Source organism: Topomyia yanbarensis, chromosome 3 (assembly GCF_030247195.1).
Source record: "Topomyia yanbarensis strain Yona2022 chromosome 3, ASM3024719v1, whole genome shotgun sequence".
NCBI classification, from domain to species: domain Eukaryota; kingdom Metazoa; phylum Arthropoda; class Insecta; order Diptera; family Culicidae; genus Topomyia; species Topomyia yanbarensis.
Window position 1 is genome coordinate 145,000,573 of NC_080672.1, and position 16,311 is coordinate 145,016,883.

General features: G+C 36.3%; 1 protein-coding gene across 4 annotated transcripts in view; it reads left to right on the forward strand.

The window, feature by feature from the left end:
• LOC131691046 (calcium-transporting ATPase type 2C member 1) overlaps positions 1 to 16,311 on the forward strand; it is a 162,755-nt gene that overhangs the window by 21,754 nt on the left and 124,690 nt on the right. Inside the window, exon 1 of one of the 4 annotated variants that reach the window (XM_058977197.1) lies at positions 555 to 1,001. The exons of the other annotated variants lie outside the window; for them this stretch is intronic. Coding sequence (XP_058833180.1) covers positions 978 to 1,001 — 24 coding nt within the window. The 5' untranslated portion in view covers positions 555 to 977. Of the gene's footprint in view, positions 1 to 554; positions 1,002 to 16,311 lie in introns of those variants that run through there. 4 annotated transcript variants of the gene reach the window in all.

Consider the following 16,311-nt stretch of genomic DNA (forward strand, 5'->3'; position numbering starts at 1 on the left):
TCTATTTTCTATAACCAACATAAGAATTCAGCGTACAAAAATGTCTTTAAAAAAATTTTTAACCTTCACAGCAAAATAATTATTTTTGAGCCACCCTAATGTATAATAATTTTTTTTGCAGATATTAATATCAAAAACGGTTTAGCACACGAAAATTAATATACACAAATTTTAAGAACGATTTAGAAAAAAAATTTTTTTTGAGACACCCTAATGAATAGTAAATGTTTATTTTTGAAATGTTTTAATATCGAAAACGAATTCAGCGTACCAAAATTACATAAAAACGTCCTATATGAACCGATACGGAAAAGTTTGGACTTTAGTCCACCTTTTGTTCTAAGTCGTGCCACTGTGCACTGTTCAATCTTGTTTCGGTTTGTGTGTGCATGCGTTGATGTGCTGGATAACAACAACCGCGAACGTACGAATTCTCGCTCTCTTATCAGTCCGCGTTTTCCACACTCACGTGCTCCCATTCGTACAACTCTCTTGCACTCTTCTTTCACACACACCAGCACTTGGGCGAAAAATTGTGCTGTGGCGCAGGGTATTTGCTGGTGAGCTCCCGCATTGTAAGGACATTTGTGCCGCTGCGGTCGCCGTGCGCGAATCTTTCGCTTTGGTTGAAGCATTTCGGGCTTGGTCGAAGATTGCACCGAGGAATTATTTGTGGGTGGGCAGGACTTTCTGCCACACGATCTTCCCTTGCCCCGAGGCCTTGATCGGACTTCGTGTGGTGTAGTACGGTGGGGGAGTGTTTTTGCTTTTCTTATTGTGTAGCAGTGAAAATTCGATTGAAACTTTCTAGAATGTAAAAAGTGCTGCAAAAGAGACACAGTATCATTAAAAGTTGATTTTGTATCGGATGCTAGTAGCTGCTCCAGAACCGATGGAAACTCGTGAATGTTGAATGTGAAAAGTGTGGAAAAGTAGAAGCAAACACCGAAGCAGTGTAAATCACTGAATGCTTCATTATGAGTGACAAGGCAACGGAAAAAGTAATTATGCATTCTAAATCAATTCATGTTGTATACTTGTTTGAATTCGATATTGTTTGTTTTTTTGTTGTTACGATGTTTATGGCACTGGAATATCGATCGTTCGCCTGGTGGTTGTGCTTTTATGACGCGTGCGGAACATTGTCGCATTTATCGTACAAGTAAAATAATGTTTCCGATAACCCAAATTGATAGGCCAAATTGCGGCAATTTTCAGAGACAGCGGAAGGAGGAGCCGCTCAGCGGAACTATCACGCTGCGGTGTGCCATGGTTCGTTCGAGCTGTCTCGTACTCATTACAATTCATTGCCGCAGGTGGTTTTTGCACCATTATAGCATTTGATATGCATTCCGCGTAGCTCCGGTATAGGTTAGTAGTGTTGATAGCTTCCATGTCCCACCCAATGAACTGATATTGAGAAGCACATTGGCCCATCAAATAAAAGGTAAGGTTATTTTATAAGTGATATCTCATGACCACCTACTGCTAATGGGAATAATGACAGGTGTGAACTTCTGGAGGTGATACAACTGCACTGAAGAGACGCATTTCAAATGGAATGAATCTAAAATATATGGACGGAACCGCTTCAGTCTCGGTATACAATTTCAATAGTGAATTATTCCTACACTGATAAAAATTCACACTATAAAACCTTATAAAATTTAACATAATTTTCATGTGGACTTCAATGTTGAAAGGCAAATCAAATGATTTCAGTTTGAATTTCACAAATCTATTAAAACGCAGTTCATGTGGTGTTTCAAATTATATTTATACAACTTTCACATGAATACGACATATTTTACCATTGAATGTTGGTTGCTATGCTGTTGAGTCGCATAGTGTGAACTTTCCACTTAGCATTCATGTGAAAAACATATAGTGCATATCCATATGTAAACAATTGAATTCACCGATTCTTCTGCCTATTACATCTATATGTAAAACTAATCGATATTCACGTGTAATTTACTTGCAAATTTTAATTTATGGTGTTTTTTAAATGTGCATATGATTTTCACATAATGTTTATACAAATTCCACTTGAAAATCATATTGTCCACACTCTATTAGATATTGAAATGAAAACGTATCCATTTCATGCGTTTTACAATTGAATCAATTCAAGTGTTTTCCACATAATGTTAACGTGATGTGATGTGATTTGAAGCCACCATCAGCTCAAGGTTTTTCCAGTGAATGCGGGTAGACTTACAGTAGCCCCGAAATAGTTTATCGTGAAACCTTCACATTATTGCTGTTACTAAAGGGAAATCAAAAAGGGTTGGACGTGCCCGTAAGCAGAGACTCTTACGCACACCTCGCAGGGGAAAAAGGAGGAAAAGAGTCCCTTCCAACAATAATGTTCCAGTCAAAAGGTAAACAATTTCGCTATACATGCTTTACCTATCTGATGGTTTGTTTTGAGAAGGGTGCGTTAAACTCATATAAGACCTTCTGAAGAAAACAAGTTTCCTTCAAGTGACTTGGGCTGGCTATCCACGTTCCCTCGTCCAGTCCTCAATTCGTATGATACCCTGTTGCTCCCATCCCTTCCCAGTATTCAATTGTTATATAGTGTGTTTATAGCATTACATGTCATCAGGATAATGTATATAATGGAAATTATGATTCATAATGAATATCATATAACAACATGCAATTAATATAACGTATACCATGAATTTAATTATGTAAATGAGCAATATAAAACAATATAGTGCATATAATGAGTAATGAAATCAAAGGTATAATATTGCGATGATAGAGACAATCCATGTGTTGCTGGAAATAAATGATACCAGCACAGTAAAGACCCGTTTTTATTAGTCTCCTGGTGTATTTACGGCTAATGAAGTGTAGACATTGAAAAGCTTGGCTCATTACCTATAATCGGGTCGTCCAATTCAAATTTCAATTTTATTTTGCATGTTTCACATCTATAACATAAAATAGATTTGCTCAATCAAGGATATACTCGTATATTGTTAGGTGTGTCTACTAGCAACCATCAGACGGATTTTCAAGTGAGGCTAACAAAATAGTGTCAAAAAAATTTCATGTCATGCTAGCAAATGCGGGCCTTCATTGTATATTAAAATGAAATTTTCAAGGGAATATTAAATAACAATCAATAATAAATATTATGAAACTTCTTTCTACAATTAATATGAATATGGTGAATTCAAGAAATATAGTCAACATCAAACCTGCATACTATTATGGATTACAAAAGTACTTATTTGAACTAAAAATTTAACAAACAAACTAAACGTAAGTAACACTTAGAATGCGACGGCTCTATAGACTAAACCAAAAAATAAAATAAAATGGAACGATATTTGATAAATGGACCAAAATAATATGAATAAAATCAAAGAATGTATTGGATGAATATAATGGAAAAGATTAACATAAAAATATTTTTCATATTTATTAGGATGGGATAAGGCTATTTATTCTCGCAGCAGCTTCTTTTTGCTTCACTTCGCGGGTTTCATTGAACCATACAAGAACCTAAGTCAACTGGCTGCATCCCGCAATTCCTCATCGCAACCGAAACCCGCATGTAAACTATCATAGTAAAACCTACACCTCTGCCTTCCCCTCTCTTAAATCGCAGTTCCACTTGAAGCCGCTATCTCTAAGTAAACAGACGAATATGAATATTTAGTGTAAAATATAACATAAATAAAATATGAATATCATAAATATTGTATGGCACTTAATATGAATAAACTATAGTACAGTGGTACGCATAATGCTGATATGTACTTCACGGCAGTTATGCTGTCGAAGGAAACAATATTATATACACACTGAATATAGTGACTTTGATAGGAGCAATAAAATTATCATCAAATGATAAATCTGCTAACAAAAAATTTTTTAGGCAAGAAATTAAAAAAACATGCATAGAATTATAAAGTAACGAAGTATCAAATAAATCTAAAATTGTGAAATTCATTGAGGAGTTTTCTCGTTACTAAATCAACATTCCTGATAGCACTCCGCGCAAAACAATTGTTAGCAAATCGGAATAGCAGTGAAATAAAAGGAGACTGGTGGAGACAGAAGGCTCACTTTCCTGAGACTAATCCAAAACATATAAACAACCTCTTTTAAGAAATGTTTCTTAGAAACATGTAAGTAAACTCCCCCTCAAAGTAACCAACTTTCTACCTCGTGATGATGATGATGATATAGGAACCCACCATCAGTGCATGGAATACTCCGATGGCTGAAGATGCTTTTAACAGTAAGGATAAAATTATGTTATCAACCGACATTCACATTACCTCTGTATAAAGGGCCAAAATGGGGTGGATTCATAAACGGAGTCATTTATGCGTAATCCGAAGGGACAGAGAATCTTTTTTCCTACGAAAAGATTCAGCCAGTTGCATAACTCAATTTTCAATACTTGTTAAGGCACTACCTGATGGTTTGTGTGAGAAGGGTGTGTTTTCCACATAATGTTAACGTGTCTAGTTAATCAATGCCAGTAAATAAACAAAAAACCTGTTTCAACCCACCTAATGCACTGTAGTGTGTGGTTAAAAATGATTTTATTTCTCCTAACAATATGATGAGAACTCTTATCACTATTTCGAAAATTATATTTGATTGAGAACATTTAGAATATGATGTTTCGTGATATTTTTGATAAAACATGCTACATGGGACAGTGGCAGGGCTCTGTACGATTAATCTCAAAGGCCAAACCAAATTATTGCATATGTTTAAAATGCATACTCGCAATAGCGTTTACTCAAATTTTTTTACGCGACTGAGAACTAAGAATTGAGATTGCAGCTACTGATACCACGCTAGTACTTCAAATTTTATTTCGATATCGACTTTTTTGAAAAGTGACCTCAATGAGCAACACATTTCGAGTACCGTTGTACCACTCAATCTGAAACTTCCTAGTCTCATCTTTGATTTAAAACATTATTACTATTTTTTTTTCTTTATTTATTTCGGCTATGTTAGTCACACTTTCTTTTTTACATTTTAACGACATTCAATTAGCTGGGTAGGGAAAGTTATGAAAATTAGAGCCATAGTACTCAAGTGAGAGTAATGATGTCAAGTATGCAGATCGGAAAACTAGAAGTGACAGGGTCATTAGAACAGGCTTAATATCGTACGGGTTTAACTTTTGCCTTCTGCTGATGAAGGTCGAGCTTAGGCAGCATAACTACGAATCACTCGAATTCACCAGCATGTCTCTTGGCACAGACAGACTTGTCCATCTTTACCGTGAGAACCGGCGAAAGAAAAGCCACGCAAGATCACCACTGAAAACCTGTCGACGATTAGCATCAATCAATGACGATTGCTCCTGTTCATCTCTGTTTGCCTTTCGAATGCCGGGATAGATTTTTATTAGGCTATTGTCACTACGCTTACAGTCGTAGCGGGTTTTCTACATTGTGTAAGGTGGTGGCTGTGTCTAAAGCGGCTATCCACCGCTGCCAATGGATTCCCATCAGTTCCTTCTTCTTTTATCCTTTTTTATTTCGACTATGTTAGTCACATTTTCTTTTTTACATTTTAACGACATTACAGTAGTATTACCAATCCTAAAATCTAAGAAAAATTTAAAAACTCAAAACCCGTTAGGGAAAATCATCAACATTACTGGAACATTTTTTTCGCGAATCTTTCATAACCTTCTTTCTCTAGTGTAGTGGTGCACGGTGCTCTGAAAATCTAGCGAAATCGTCTTAGGGCACTAGCGCGCAGTGGCGTGTCTTGGAACAAAAGTCAGACAAAACTAAAAATGTTGCTTACCGTGAAGTTATTTCCAGAAGTCAAAAGATCTATGCTGTATTTACATTCAAGAAGAAAAATTGGGTAAACATCAAAATTTTCACTAGAGCGAAACCAGGGTGAAACCAGTTTGAAGGGGTTACATATGTTGAGGTCGCCAAAAAACGATGTTTTATTCTATCGTAAAGTTTAGGTTCTTAAGAATGTGATCTCAAAAGAGTTCGGAGCAGTGGACGCAAAGTTATAGCGTTTTTCATCTTGCTCCCTTACGGAGGCGTGGCTTATACTTGAAACTTTAAACGCGATTATCTCGAAATCATGTTTTCCCAAAGACGTCTTCGCGGTGAATACGATTGCCGAAAAAGCTTTCAACCGATCTCAAAACATTTTTTTAGCTTGTTCGTACTTTAGCTGCCGTGTCATACTGATGTTATGAATATTTTAATGTTTTTAGGTGAAAATTGTGTTTTTTTGACGTTTCCAAAAAGAATTTTTTTAATGAATCGTTCAAGGACACCACAGGTACATATACTAATGATTTTTTTTTTAGCTTTATGCTTTCAATTGAGCTGTTGGGCTGCAATCGTAGACACTGCAAACCTCTTTGAAAAACATGTCCTGCGCAAATTTCGACAAATATTAATATTTTTTATGTTCTCAAGTGGATTATGTAAATTGGACATTGTACTACGCTAGACATTTAACAAGAATTTCATAAAAATGTGGCTTCCCAAAAAATTCAAACTTTTTTCCCGCATCTCAACATATATGACCCACTAATAAAATTACTGTATCTGAAGTTTTGTGGTATTGGGAGTTTTTTATTGAATTTTAATTTTTCCCGATTTTCCATATATTTCTCCATAGAAACTTTCGAACTCTTGTAACTAAACTAGAGCTTTAGGAAAAAGCTCATATTTGGCATATAGTTTGTAGAGCTAATTACCACTTGATTTAGTAGTGTTCAAAAAAGTTGCCGGTCTACTGTATAGCTTCTAAACTATCGCTTTGTCGTTTTTATGTCAGTTGCTGCAAATTCCTTTCCAGATCATCAGTTCTCATACGACTTGGTCAGCGCAAACAAATTTGAGTCTACTGAGAACATTGTTCGAGAACATACCTGTAGTCCATCTTGATATAGGTTTCGTCATCCGTGAGAAGACATCCTCTGCACTTCGTCAGACCCCGATTGTATAGCTTAAGGTTGCGTGTTCGTCCCGTACGTCTTGTTCGATTACGGTGTGTCAGAGAAGATTTCTAGAGAAAATTTTCAATAGGACGTAAGTAACAATGAGAGATTCTCTTTGCGGTCTTTCTCTTCTGTTCATTACTTGGCCATTTTAACATTTATTAGTCTACTCTTTTCATAATATTGTAGTAAAAACCATCGGCTTTCGATATGTACTGGAAAATTAGCACAAAGTGTTGTAATGACGTCGTAATAAACGAAAGAGAAAGTAAACAAAGAGAGGCTCTCAATGTTACTTACGTCCTATTGAAAATTTTCTCTAGATTTACTTAAATCAAAAATCAGATTAATCGAACCGAACCATTGGATGTTGGAGATGTTGTGCTCATCGCAAACGCTATAAAAAGTATGTTTCAGAGCGATTCAGCCATCAATTTTCTAACTATTTTTACATATTTTTTTGCAAATACCTTACACTTGCGCTATTTGATACACCTTACCTGATTTTAATATGGAACTCTTACTATGCTCTGAATTTTACCGAACTCAAATATAACGCTTAATAGCAGATGAACTAGTACCTAGTTTCGGTGAGAATAAATATTGTGCTTGATCTTGTACTATGCCTTTCGTATTTTCTCATATTTTCATTGTGCGCAACTAGCTACAATGTATACAAGCTGCGCATTAGTTACGAACGCTGAAAATGGAAAGAAAGTACAATATTTCGATTTTCAACTGCACCCATATTATCGCCGAACAACTTAAGTTTTAGATGATCTACAAATAATAATTTACGCAAAGCTTGTGTCATCGATAGAATGTGTAAATTGTCTAAAGGCTTTCGAATTTTGAAGATTGTTTGCATTTTAATATTGAAATAGTGATACAAGATCGATTTAGCATAAAAAACACAAATGAAAAGCAAACGACGGGGACTTAATTCGCCAGTCGACAAGACGATGCTAATTATTGTTGTGGCAGCAGTTAGTAGTATTACTAAGCGTTGGTGACATACTCGATGAAAGCAGGCGAACAGATCCTCCTGATCGAAATTGATCTTTGCAACTTTGGTAAAAAAAGATGGGATTACAATCACGATATTCAAGTTGGTAAATCGATTGCGTTGAAAGCAGCTCACCTGGGTTTGATTCTCAACTCCGCACATAGGGTTAGAGATTGGCTTAAACTGTAATAGGGTCAAATAAAGTGTAAAAGGGTAATCAAAACTAAAGATCCGGTTTCATGACTCAAAATAAATAAATTATGATAAAATCGGCTTGTTTTTCAGATGATCCGCAGTATCGCTTTTTCTTAAATATTTGGTTGCTGTTCCTTTGCTTTGATTCAATAATTTCCGACCAAATCAGAACAGGCGCTATCAACGTTGCATGTATAGTATGAATATTTTCTATAAAAAGGATTAAAAATTCGTCGAATTTAAAGAAATTGTTACAAGTAGCTTTAATACTTTATAAAAACGTCTCCAAATAACAAAATGACGCATCAAATGAAAATGGTTATTTTTGTTGTTGTTCATATTTACTTTTCGTCGGTCTCTGTCTGCACTGATGTTTTATAGATGCGAATGGATTCGTCATTCGATACTTGGTTAACAGTAAATCTGAACGCATGCCTCAAAACGAGGAGGTAAGCTTTCGGTCTTTTGGTGTGAAACTAGTGAACTAGTATAATTAGTTTTTGGATTGTTATGCTTTAATACATCCTAATCCCACGTATCTAAACACACAAGTTAAAGCAACGTCTGCTATCTCTGCTCAACAGTTTAAATGGACGGATAATCAAGAGCATTTTGTATTCTTCACGGTTTTGGACCAGTAATCAATGAATAATTGTGATATCATGACTAATGAGATGATCAAGGGCTCGTCTACCCTATGTACATTTTTAATGTCATTGTGGAAGATGTGATAAAAGTCAAGACTCGGTATGGACCATATTTCTAGTTGTGACTTTACTACCGAATTCGGTCGACTTAGTCATCGCGCACATGCTAATTAAAAAATGGTTAAATAGAAAATGTTATAGTAGAAAACTATTAGTGGTTGTGTTGTAATAGTTGTAGTTTTAGTACTAGTCTACGCCAGCTCTACACCCACTCCATGACACAGCTGTCACAAACATATCCACAGATAGACATACGACTAGCACATAAGTGCTAGTTCTATGTCTATCTGTGTATATGTTCGTGACATCTGTGTCATGGAATGGGTTTAGAACTGGCGTATATGATAGAATAATTCTCGCGTGTTTTTTGTAAACGGCCAATAAGCATACTGTCAAATTTAACTTTGAGAGAACATTCCGGATAAACCGTAAAATCGCCAATAGTGGACGTTGGCATTTTATAAAAGAGAAAAGTTTTCTCATTCGTTTACTGCTGTCACTAATAATCGGCGATTGATGGTTTGGCCAGAATTTCCTCTCAAAGTGAATTTTGACAGTATGCTTATTGGCCCTTTTCAAAAAACACGCATGAGTTGTTCACTTTTTACCGGTGCACAGAGGAGTAACTAGAACAAATTCTTGGTCAAAAACCAAAATATTTTTTTTCGATTTTTTTGTTTCGTTATATTTTTTTTTACATACCCAAGAACCTACTGTATAACGTGGCAAAATTAAGAGTATATCAAAAATTGTTAAAGATTTTTTGCATGTATGCCCAATGGTGATATTCTAAGGGATATTTTAATCGTTTTCGTTATATATTCAGCAAAATCGCTTTCTAGTGATGATGACTGTATTAAATAAGACAATATTATTACAAACGTAGTTCAACACAACCGTTTGTTTAACTTCAGCTTAAAACTAACTAAAAAAGTAGACTTGCTGTGTATTGCACCAACTTTAAAAAATACCTTTTTTAAGCATTTTATTCCAAATTTGAATGATAAAAAAGTTACATTATACGGCTAGAATTTCAGCTATACAAAAAATATTCGAACTCTTCCGATCTTGTCCGATCCACCAATCCCAAGCGATTTGAAAATATTGAAATTTGTACTAATTTGAGGTACACCGAAATGCTGTAGGGCCAAATATTATGTTTGCCAAAATGTATCTCTATGAAAATATGCACAGGCATCCCTTTTCTTCTCCCTTTCCCACTGATCAAATGTTTGTGCAACTGGAAAAACAAATGTATTCACAAAGATCACCTAGAAATTACTAGTATTCGAAAGGATATAGAAAATTGGCCTCTGCACTGGTAGATGGGTAGATGCCAAATTGTTCCTAAAACTAGTAATTGTCTATTTTTAGTTCATATTAAGGCATTATAACAACAATTGCAGCAGCAAATAATTTTGGCCAGGATTCGACCCCAATTACTCCTCTGTGCAGTGTTCAATTCGTCATTCGAGTCGATTCATTTGGGAAGATCGGATTAGATAAATTAAGGTACGATTAATGTACCGACGTGAGTGAAACTTCCATTCCCGGTCAGCATAGCTTGAAAAAATTGTAACAGAATGCAAATAGTTTGCAAATAGCAAACACGTCAACATACAAATGCTTGAGTCCTTCGCGATCATTCACGCAAGCTACACGCGCGATCTCGCAAACATTACAACATCCCGGTGAAAAGGTAAACGCACCAATAAATTTCAAACGCTGTCTCAAGCGTGAACATACAAACTCCCGTCGTCGCGCGATCATGCACGGTCACTTCCGGAAGTCTATCCTCGGTACCAGCAGTCTTGGCCCATGCCTTCAATTGGACCAGTTAAAAAAGAAAGCTCTCATATCCACTAGACAACACGTTTCATGGCGATATGACCGGGAACTCGAATTTATACACGCGGCACACGCGACATGCACGTTAACATATGAACGCTTAAGCCCTTCACGATCATTAACGCACACCTACGCCCGCGATCGCGCAAACTTGATATAGTGCCCCAGTAATAAAGTGAACGTTTTAGTATTTACGAAGTTACAAACGCGGTCTCAAACGCCACAAACGTCCGTATTAGCGCGATAGTGAATCGGTGACGTCCGGAAATCATTACTCTTTTTCTTAACAATATAGGTCCATACATTCAATTCAACTAATCAAAAATAACGCCCATGTCCACTAGACAACACGTTTCATGGCGACATGATCGGGAACTCAAGTGATATGGAAGAACTCACTATCTTCTAGCATCTGAACCGTATACCGAAAACTATGCATCAGTTTCAGATATGCGAGAGGACAAACAGTTATAGAATAGAATTCATACACGCGGAGCTACATACACGTCAGCACGCGCGACATACAAACACAAACACGATCGAACACGTTAACGTACAAATGCTCGTGCTCTTCGCAATGATACACGTGATCGCGATGTCCCTACGTCCACACATATCTGAAAGGTACAATGAATATCACATTCAAAATCCCGGCCCGCTGCAATTGGCCTTGTGCAGTGTTTTAATGGGTGACATTTCCCGCCTCGTCTGTAATTGTAGTGAGTGATACTGTGGGGAGCCCTTCCGAGAGCGTAGCTCTACAGCTCCAGTAGGACAACTCTCGAAAAAAATGTACAATCTACCGTAAGAATGCACTCAAGTTTTGTAAAAACTCGTCTGTATAAGAATTATTATTCCTATTAAAGAAATATTAATAATTGAAAAAAGACTGCTAAAATGTAAAAAAGTCGCACTCACGCGCAGTGCAGTAAAATTGCAGTTCATTCAATCGAAACTGAATGAACGCAGCCAATCAGTCGTCTACAGTAACATTCATATTCATTTAACGCATCAGTTGCTGTCTGAAGTTCGGTTCGTGGTTCTTCATTCACTGTTGCTTTCAAATGAGTCGCAGTTCATATTCAACTTCCTTCGTTTGATCCTCTCAAATGAATAGATTTATTTAGTGAACACCAGTCAAATGAGATCCGGGTAAACCTAAGACAAGAAGAGATAACTGGCTTCTTATTCTTGGTTTTCTTGCCTTTCTAGTGACCTGCTGCATAACTGACAGATGACTGCTTGCAGCTAGCGAGGTTGGCAGTGCAGCTAATTTCTTTATCATATTTAGATAAGTTTCTGTAATACAAATAACAATGACCGTTTTATTAACACACATTTTGCCAAAATTTATCTGGTACTAATCAATCCAACATTTTCATCATATACTACAGGTTTCTAGCAAATTTGGACAGCATAACAGCCTATTTATCAGAATCAAATTTGCAACAAAAATTAAAATAGAGATGAACGCACTACCAAATAGCGTATTTCATTGCAACCAGTTCCAACAAGCTGTTATTAACAGATTCATTATAAACTGTAAAATATGTATGATTGCATCACGAACCAGAAAAATTATTAAAGATAGGGGATTTTGGGAATAAAATGACCCAGTACCCACGCAAAAAAGACGGTGATAAATGAAACATGTTCCATTTGGAAATTTCCGCAGTGAAATAAGTACACTCAAGTTTTTTTTTACGCGGTTTTTTTTGCGCGGTATTTTTTACGCGGTTTTTTTTTACGCGGATTTTGAAATTTACGCGGTTTTCATTTACGCGGATTTTGAAATTTACGCGGTTTTCATTTACGCGGTTTTTGAAATTTACGCGGTTTTTGAAATTTACGCGGTTTTCATTTACGCGGATTTTGGAATTTACGCGGTATCCATCAATGAGGTTCCCTTTATCGCGGATTCTTAAATTTAAGTGGTCTTCATTTACGCGGATTTTGAAATTTACGCGGTTTTCATTTACGCGGATTTTGAAATTTACGCGGTTTTCATTTACGCGGATTTTGAAATTTACGCGGTTTTCATTTACGCGGATTTTGAAATTTACGCGGTTTTCATTTACGCGGATTTTGAAATTTACGCGGTTTTCATTTACGCGGTTTTCATTTACGCGGCTCGTATCCCCCGCGTAAAAAAAAACCTGAGTGTACTCCAAATCATTGTGTCTTCCTAAACTAGTCTAAATACGATTCACATAGCAATTTTCAATTAAAGCACACATCCTTCATGCATATCATCTCGATGGACTGTGCATTGGTCGGATCCAATGTTTGAATTTCAATGGTCACTCGTACTCGTCGAATACGGAAGCGACTATTTTCTGCCTGAAAAAGGCCTTCTTGGAAAATGGACCAATAATCTACAGCTGTAGCTATAGCCTTAGTGCGAAAATAGGTACTTATTACAGCTGTACATTCAGGGCGTTTATGAATTTAGTATAATTGAACTATACGACGGACTCTATACATCCATTTTTTTATTAATGATGCTATTTTCGGTTCAAAATTGTTCGATATTATTTTATCGTTGCACGATTTTTCCTCCACATGGAAATGCTGCTGCACGATGATGGATTTAATTAAAATGGGGAAATTCCACTGAGGAAAGGATAGCTGCAAGCGAACAAAGAAAGATTTGCCTTTTGGTTCTACGGAAACTTTATGTAAAGTTCTATGAATATCTAATAGTTCGTTGCAATCAGGATAGTGGAATGGGCACCAATAGCAGTTCAGGTTGAAACACGATCCCTCTTCTCCGTCTACGTCTGAAATCTTTAATGTTTATGGCGGAGTTAAACTGTATAAAATGTCACCGCATTTTTACCAACCCGATAAGCGTGTTCATTGAGTTTGTTTTTACAGTGCTGTTATGGTCAACAATATTCAGAACGTAGAAAAAACTGTCATTCGAGAAACCGAAGTAGAGGGCGAATGAAAATGCTATTCCCCTCTCCTACTAACCGCTGTGCTTAGTTTCACATCATCGAATGGCATTCTCTATCTGTGGATGAAAAAATCCTAGCAAAAAAGGTACTAAACTGAACTCACCAAGCGTAAAGATGATTCACAATTTACCAGACAGTCTGCCAGTGGGACTGCACGTCAGCTGAGCTCAATTTGTTTAGGGTTTGTGGTGTTGTTTTGGATCCCGTCGTTTAATATTTATGTCAATTTTCCACTAATTATACTCACTGATGACCACAAAGTTTTCGCTCAACATTGTCGTACGACAACCAAGCGAGAAATACTCAAAAAAAAAAAATTCAATCGTTTTTATGGGGCGTTAACCGGATTGTCGATATTTGGCACAAAATGAGCTTTTTCGGAGAGTCACCGCAACGTTTTCTACAAATAGTTGATACTGGCTAAGTCCGGCCAGACCATCACGAATGCTTTCGGTTTATATTTCGTATGACTAGCATATCTGATATCGTGTGGTGTATTTTCGATGCAGTTCGTGTAAAATACCTTGCTTTCCTCTAATTAATAGTAAGACAAAAATGACTGTAATCGCTTTCCAATAAAACTAGAATAGTTTTACTCAACTAGTGTTTAGCAATAGGACATTGTTAATATGTATATTGGACTAAATATTTTTGAGCGCGAAGTGAAATTTTATTCCGGTACAATCCCTAATCTAACAATTACGTTTGCATTCTTTGTAATTTTTTTGGTATAGATCTAAACGAGAAATATAGAAAATGTTACCATCTACCTTCCTCACAGTGACAGCTGGGTGGTGTTAATTTTTCCCCATTTCGTTTATGCAGAAGAAGATACGGGAAAGAGAATGTCAGTAACAGCTGTATCCATGCTACCGGAGCCTCAAGCTGGACTGAAAAAATGGCGACTGCCTGCAGAAAGTTGTACACCACGAGTTCAACGACAGTGATATTGGGTTGAATCTGCTTACATTGGTCTTCTGTTGGCTACTTGTGACATATACAAAGGTTAATGTCTCTGTATCGCAAAAAGGGATAGAACGACTATCCTTTGGGACTACTTAACTAGTCTCCTAATGTCTAATATCCACTTTGCTTTACTTTAAACCGGAAGGAAATAATTCTGGAAACTATTTTCTTTTTCAGCAAAAAAATTCATGTATAGTAAAAATTTGTCTGGGTGAAATACATTTAACCTTGCTTAGGTGTTAAGTTTTAGTAAGGCTTTAGCAGATCATAGTGACGCGGATTTCAAATCCAGTTTTAAGAGTAAAGGTAAAACCTTTCTATGCGCGAAGCTAAAACAAAGTATTATAGTGGCACAGCACGAACGACGCACAGTGGGACCAATCCAAAAAGGGTGAGACAAATCCTATTTGGGGTCTTATTTGTCATTTGAGAGCCAGCAATTCTTCGTAGGATATGTTCACAATATTATTCTGCAACTTTTTAAATAGTATATTTTTTGGTTGAACTAAAATAGGATACTCGAGCAATAAAACATTTCAAAAAAAAAATCAATAAAAATTTGGGAAAATATTTTCAAAGAGTTGGACTTTCAGATAAAGTAAAAAATTCGATTTTTTGAAAAATAAAAAGGTATGTAACCCCTTAAGCCTGGTTTAAACGTACTGGTAAACCTGGTTTAAATATTAAGCGAGGGTGAAAAAATCGACTCTAAGAAAAGAGAAGTATGCTCTAGAAAGGGATTACTCGAATTTAACTTGGTTCGTCTGCTAGAGCTCGTCAAATATTTTTCATATGAGGCTGACATAATCGCATCAAAAAGCTGATAAAGTCGGGGGTTGATCAAACAATTGGATGATAAAATCACAAAAAAAACAAAAAAAGGTATTTCCATGGTCCCATTGTGTGATGGTTGTCGGCTGGGTATAGCGTATTTTACATGCCTACATGTCGGAATTCAAATTAAGAAGCATAGCAACATTCCAGAACAGACCGAATCATGTATTATAGGTATGTTCAAATTTCCAAGAGATTAAACGGTGGGTTGAATTCCTTTGTTTGTGGCTAGTGTAGAATGAACGAAAAACATGCCAACATGTGATGAAGTAGAAAGAAAACCCATGAACAGCTTGAACGGATTTTTTTGTTTTTGGGTGAATAAACTGACAATCAAAGCAGTCAGCAGAAAGAATGATGACGCTATTACCATTTAAATTAGGCCTAGTGCGAAACAAAATTCTACAAAAACGAACAAAGCAATTGTGTGCACAGTTTTTTTCCGTTGGCGTTTTATTACTTTGTGGAACGGAAAGAGATTTTCCTGGGCATAGAAAGGGTGTTTTCTCTACGACGTTAAGAGTGTATTAAAATCGTGTTGATGTAGAAACTAAGTTTACTCGACGATGTTGGAATGGAGAATGTCGATTGTATAACAAAACACGGATACATACATACATACATACAATGCTCCAACTTGTTGCATTGAATTAAGTTGTACATTATTTGTATAGATTTGGTAAGTTACTCATCTATGTTACATCATTTTATTCATATAGCTTCATATGTAAATTTTATTTGGTAGAGTTTTATTCTCTACTGGGTCCGAAAAATTGTCAGTTTTACCTCATTGTACCCTAAGTCTGTCTTTTGTGTTTTTTT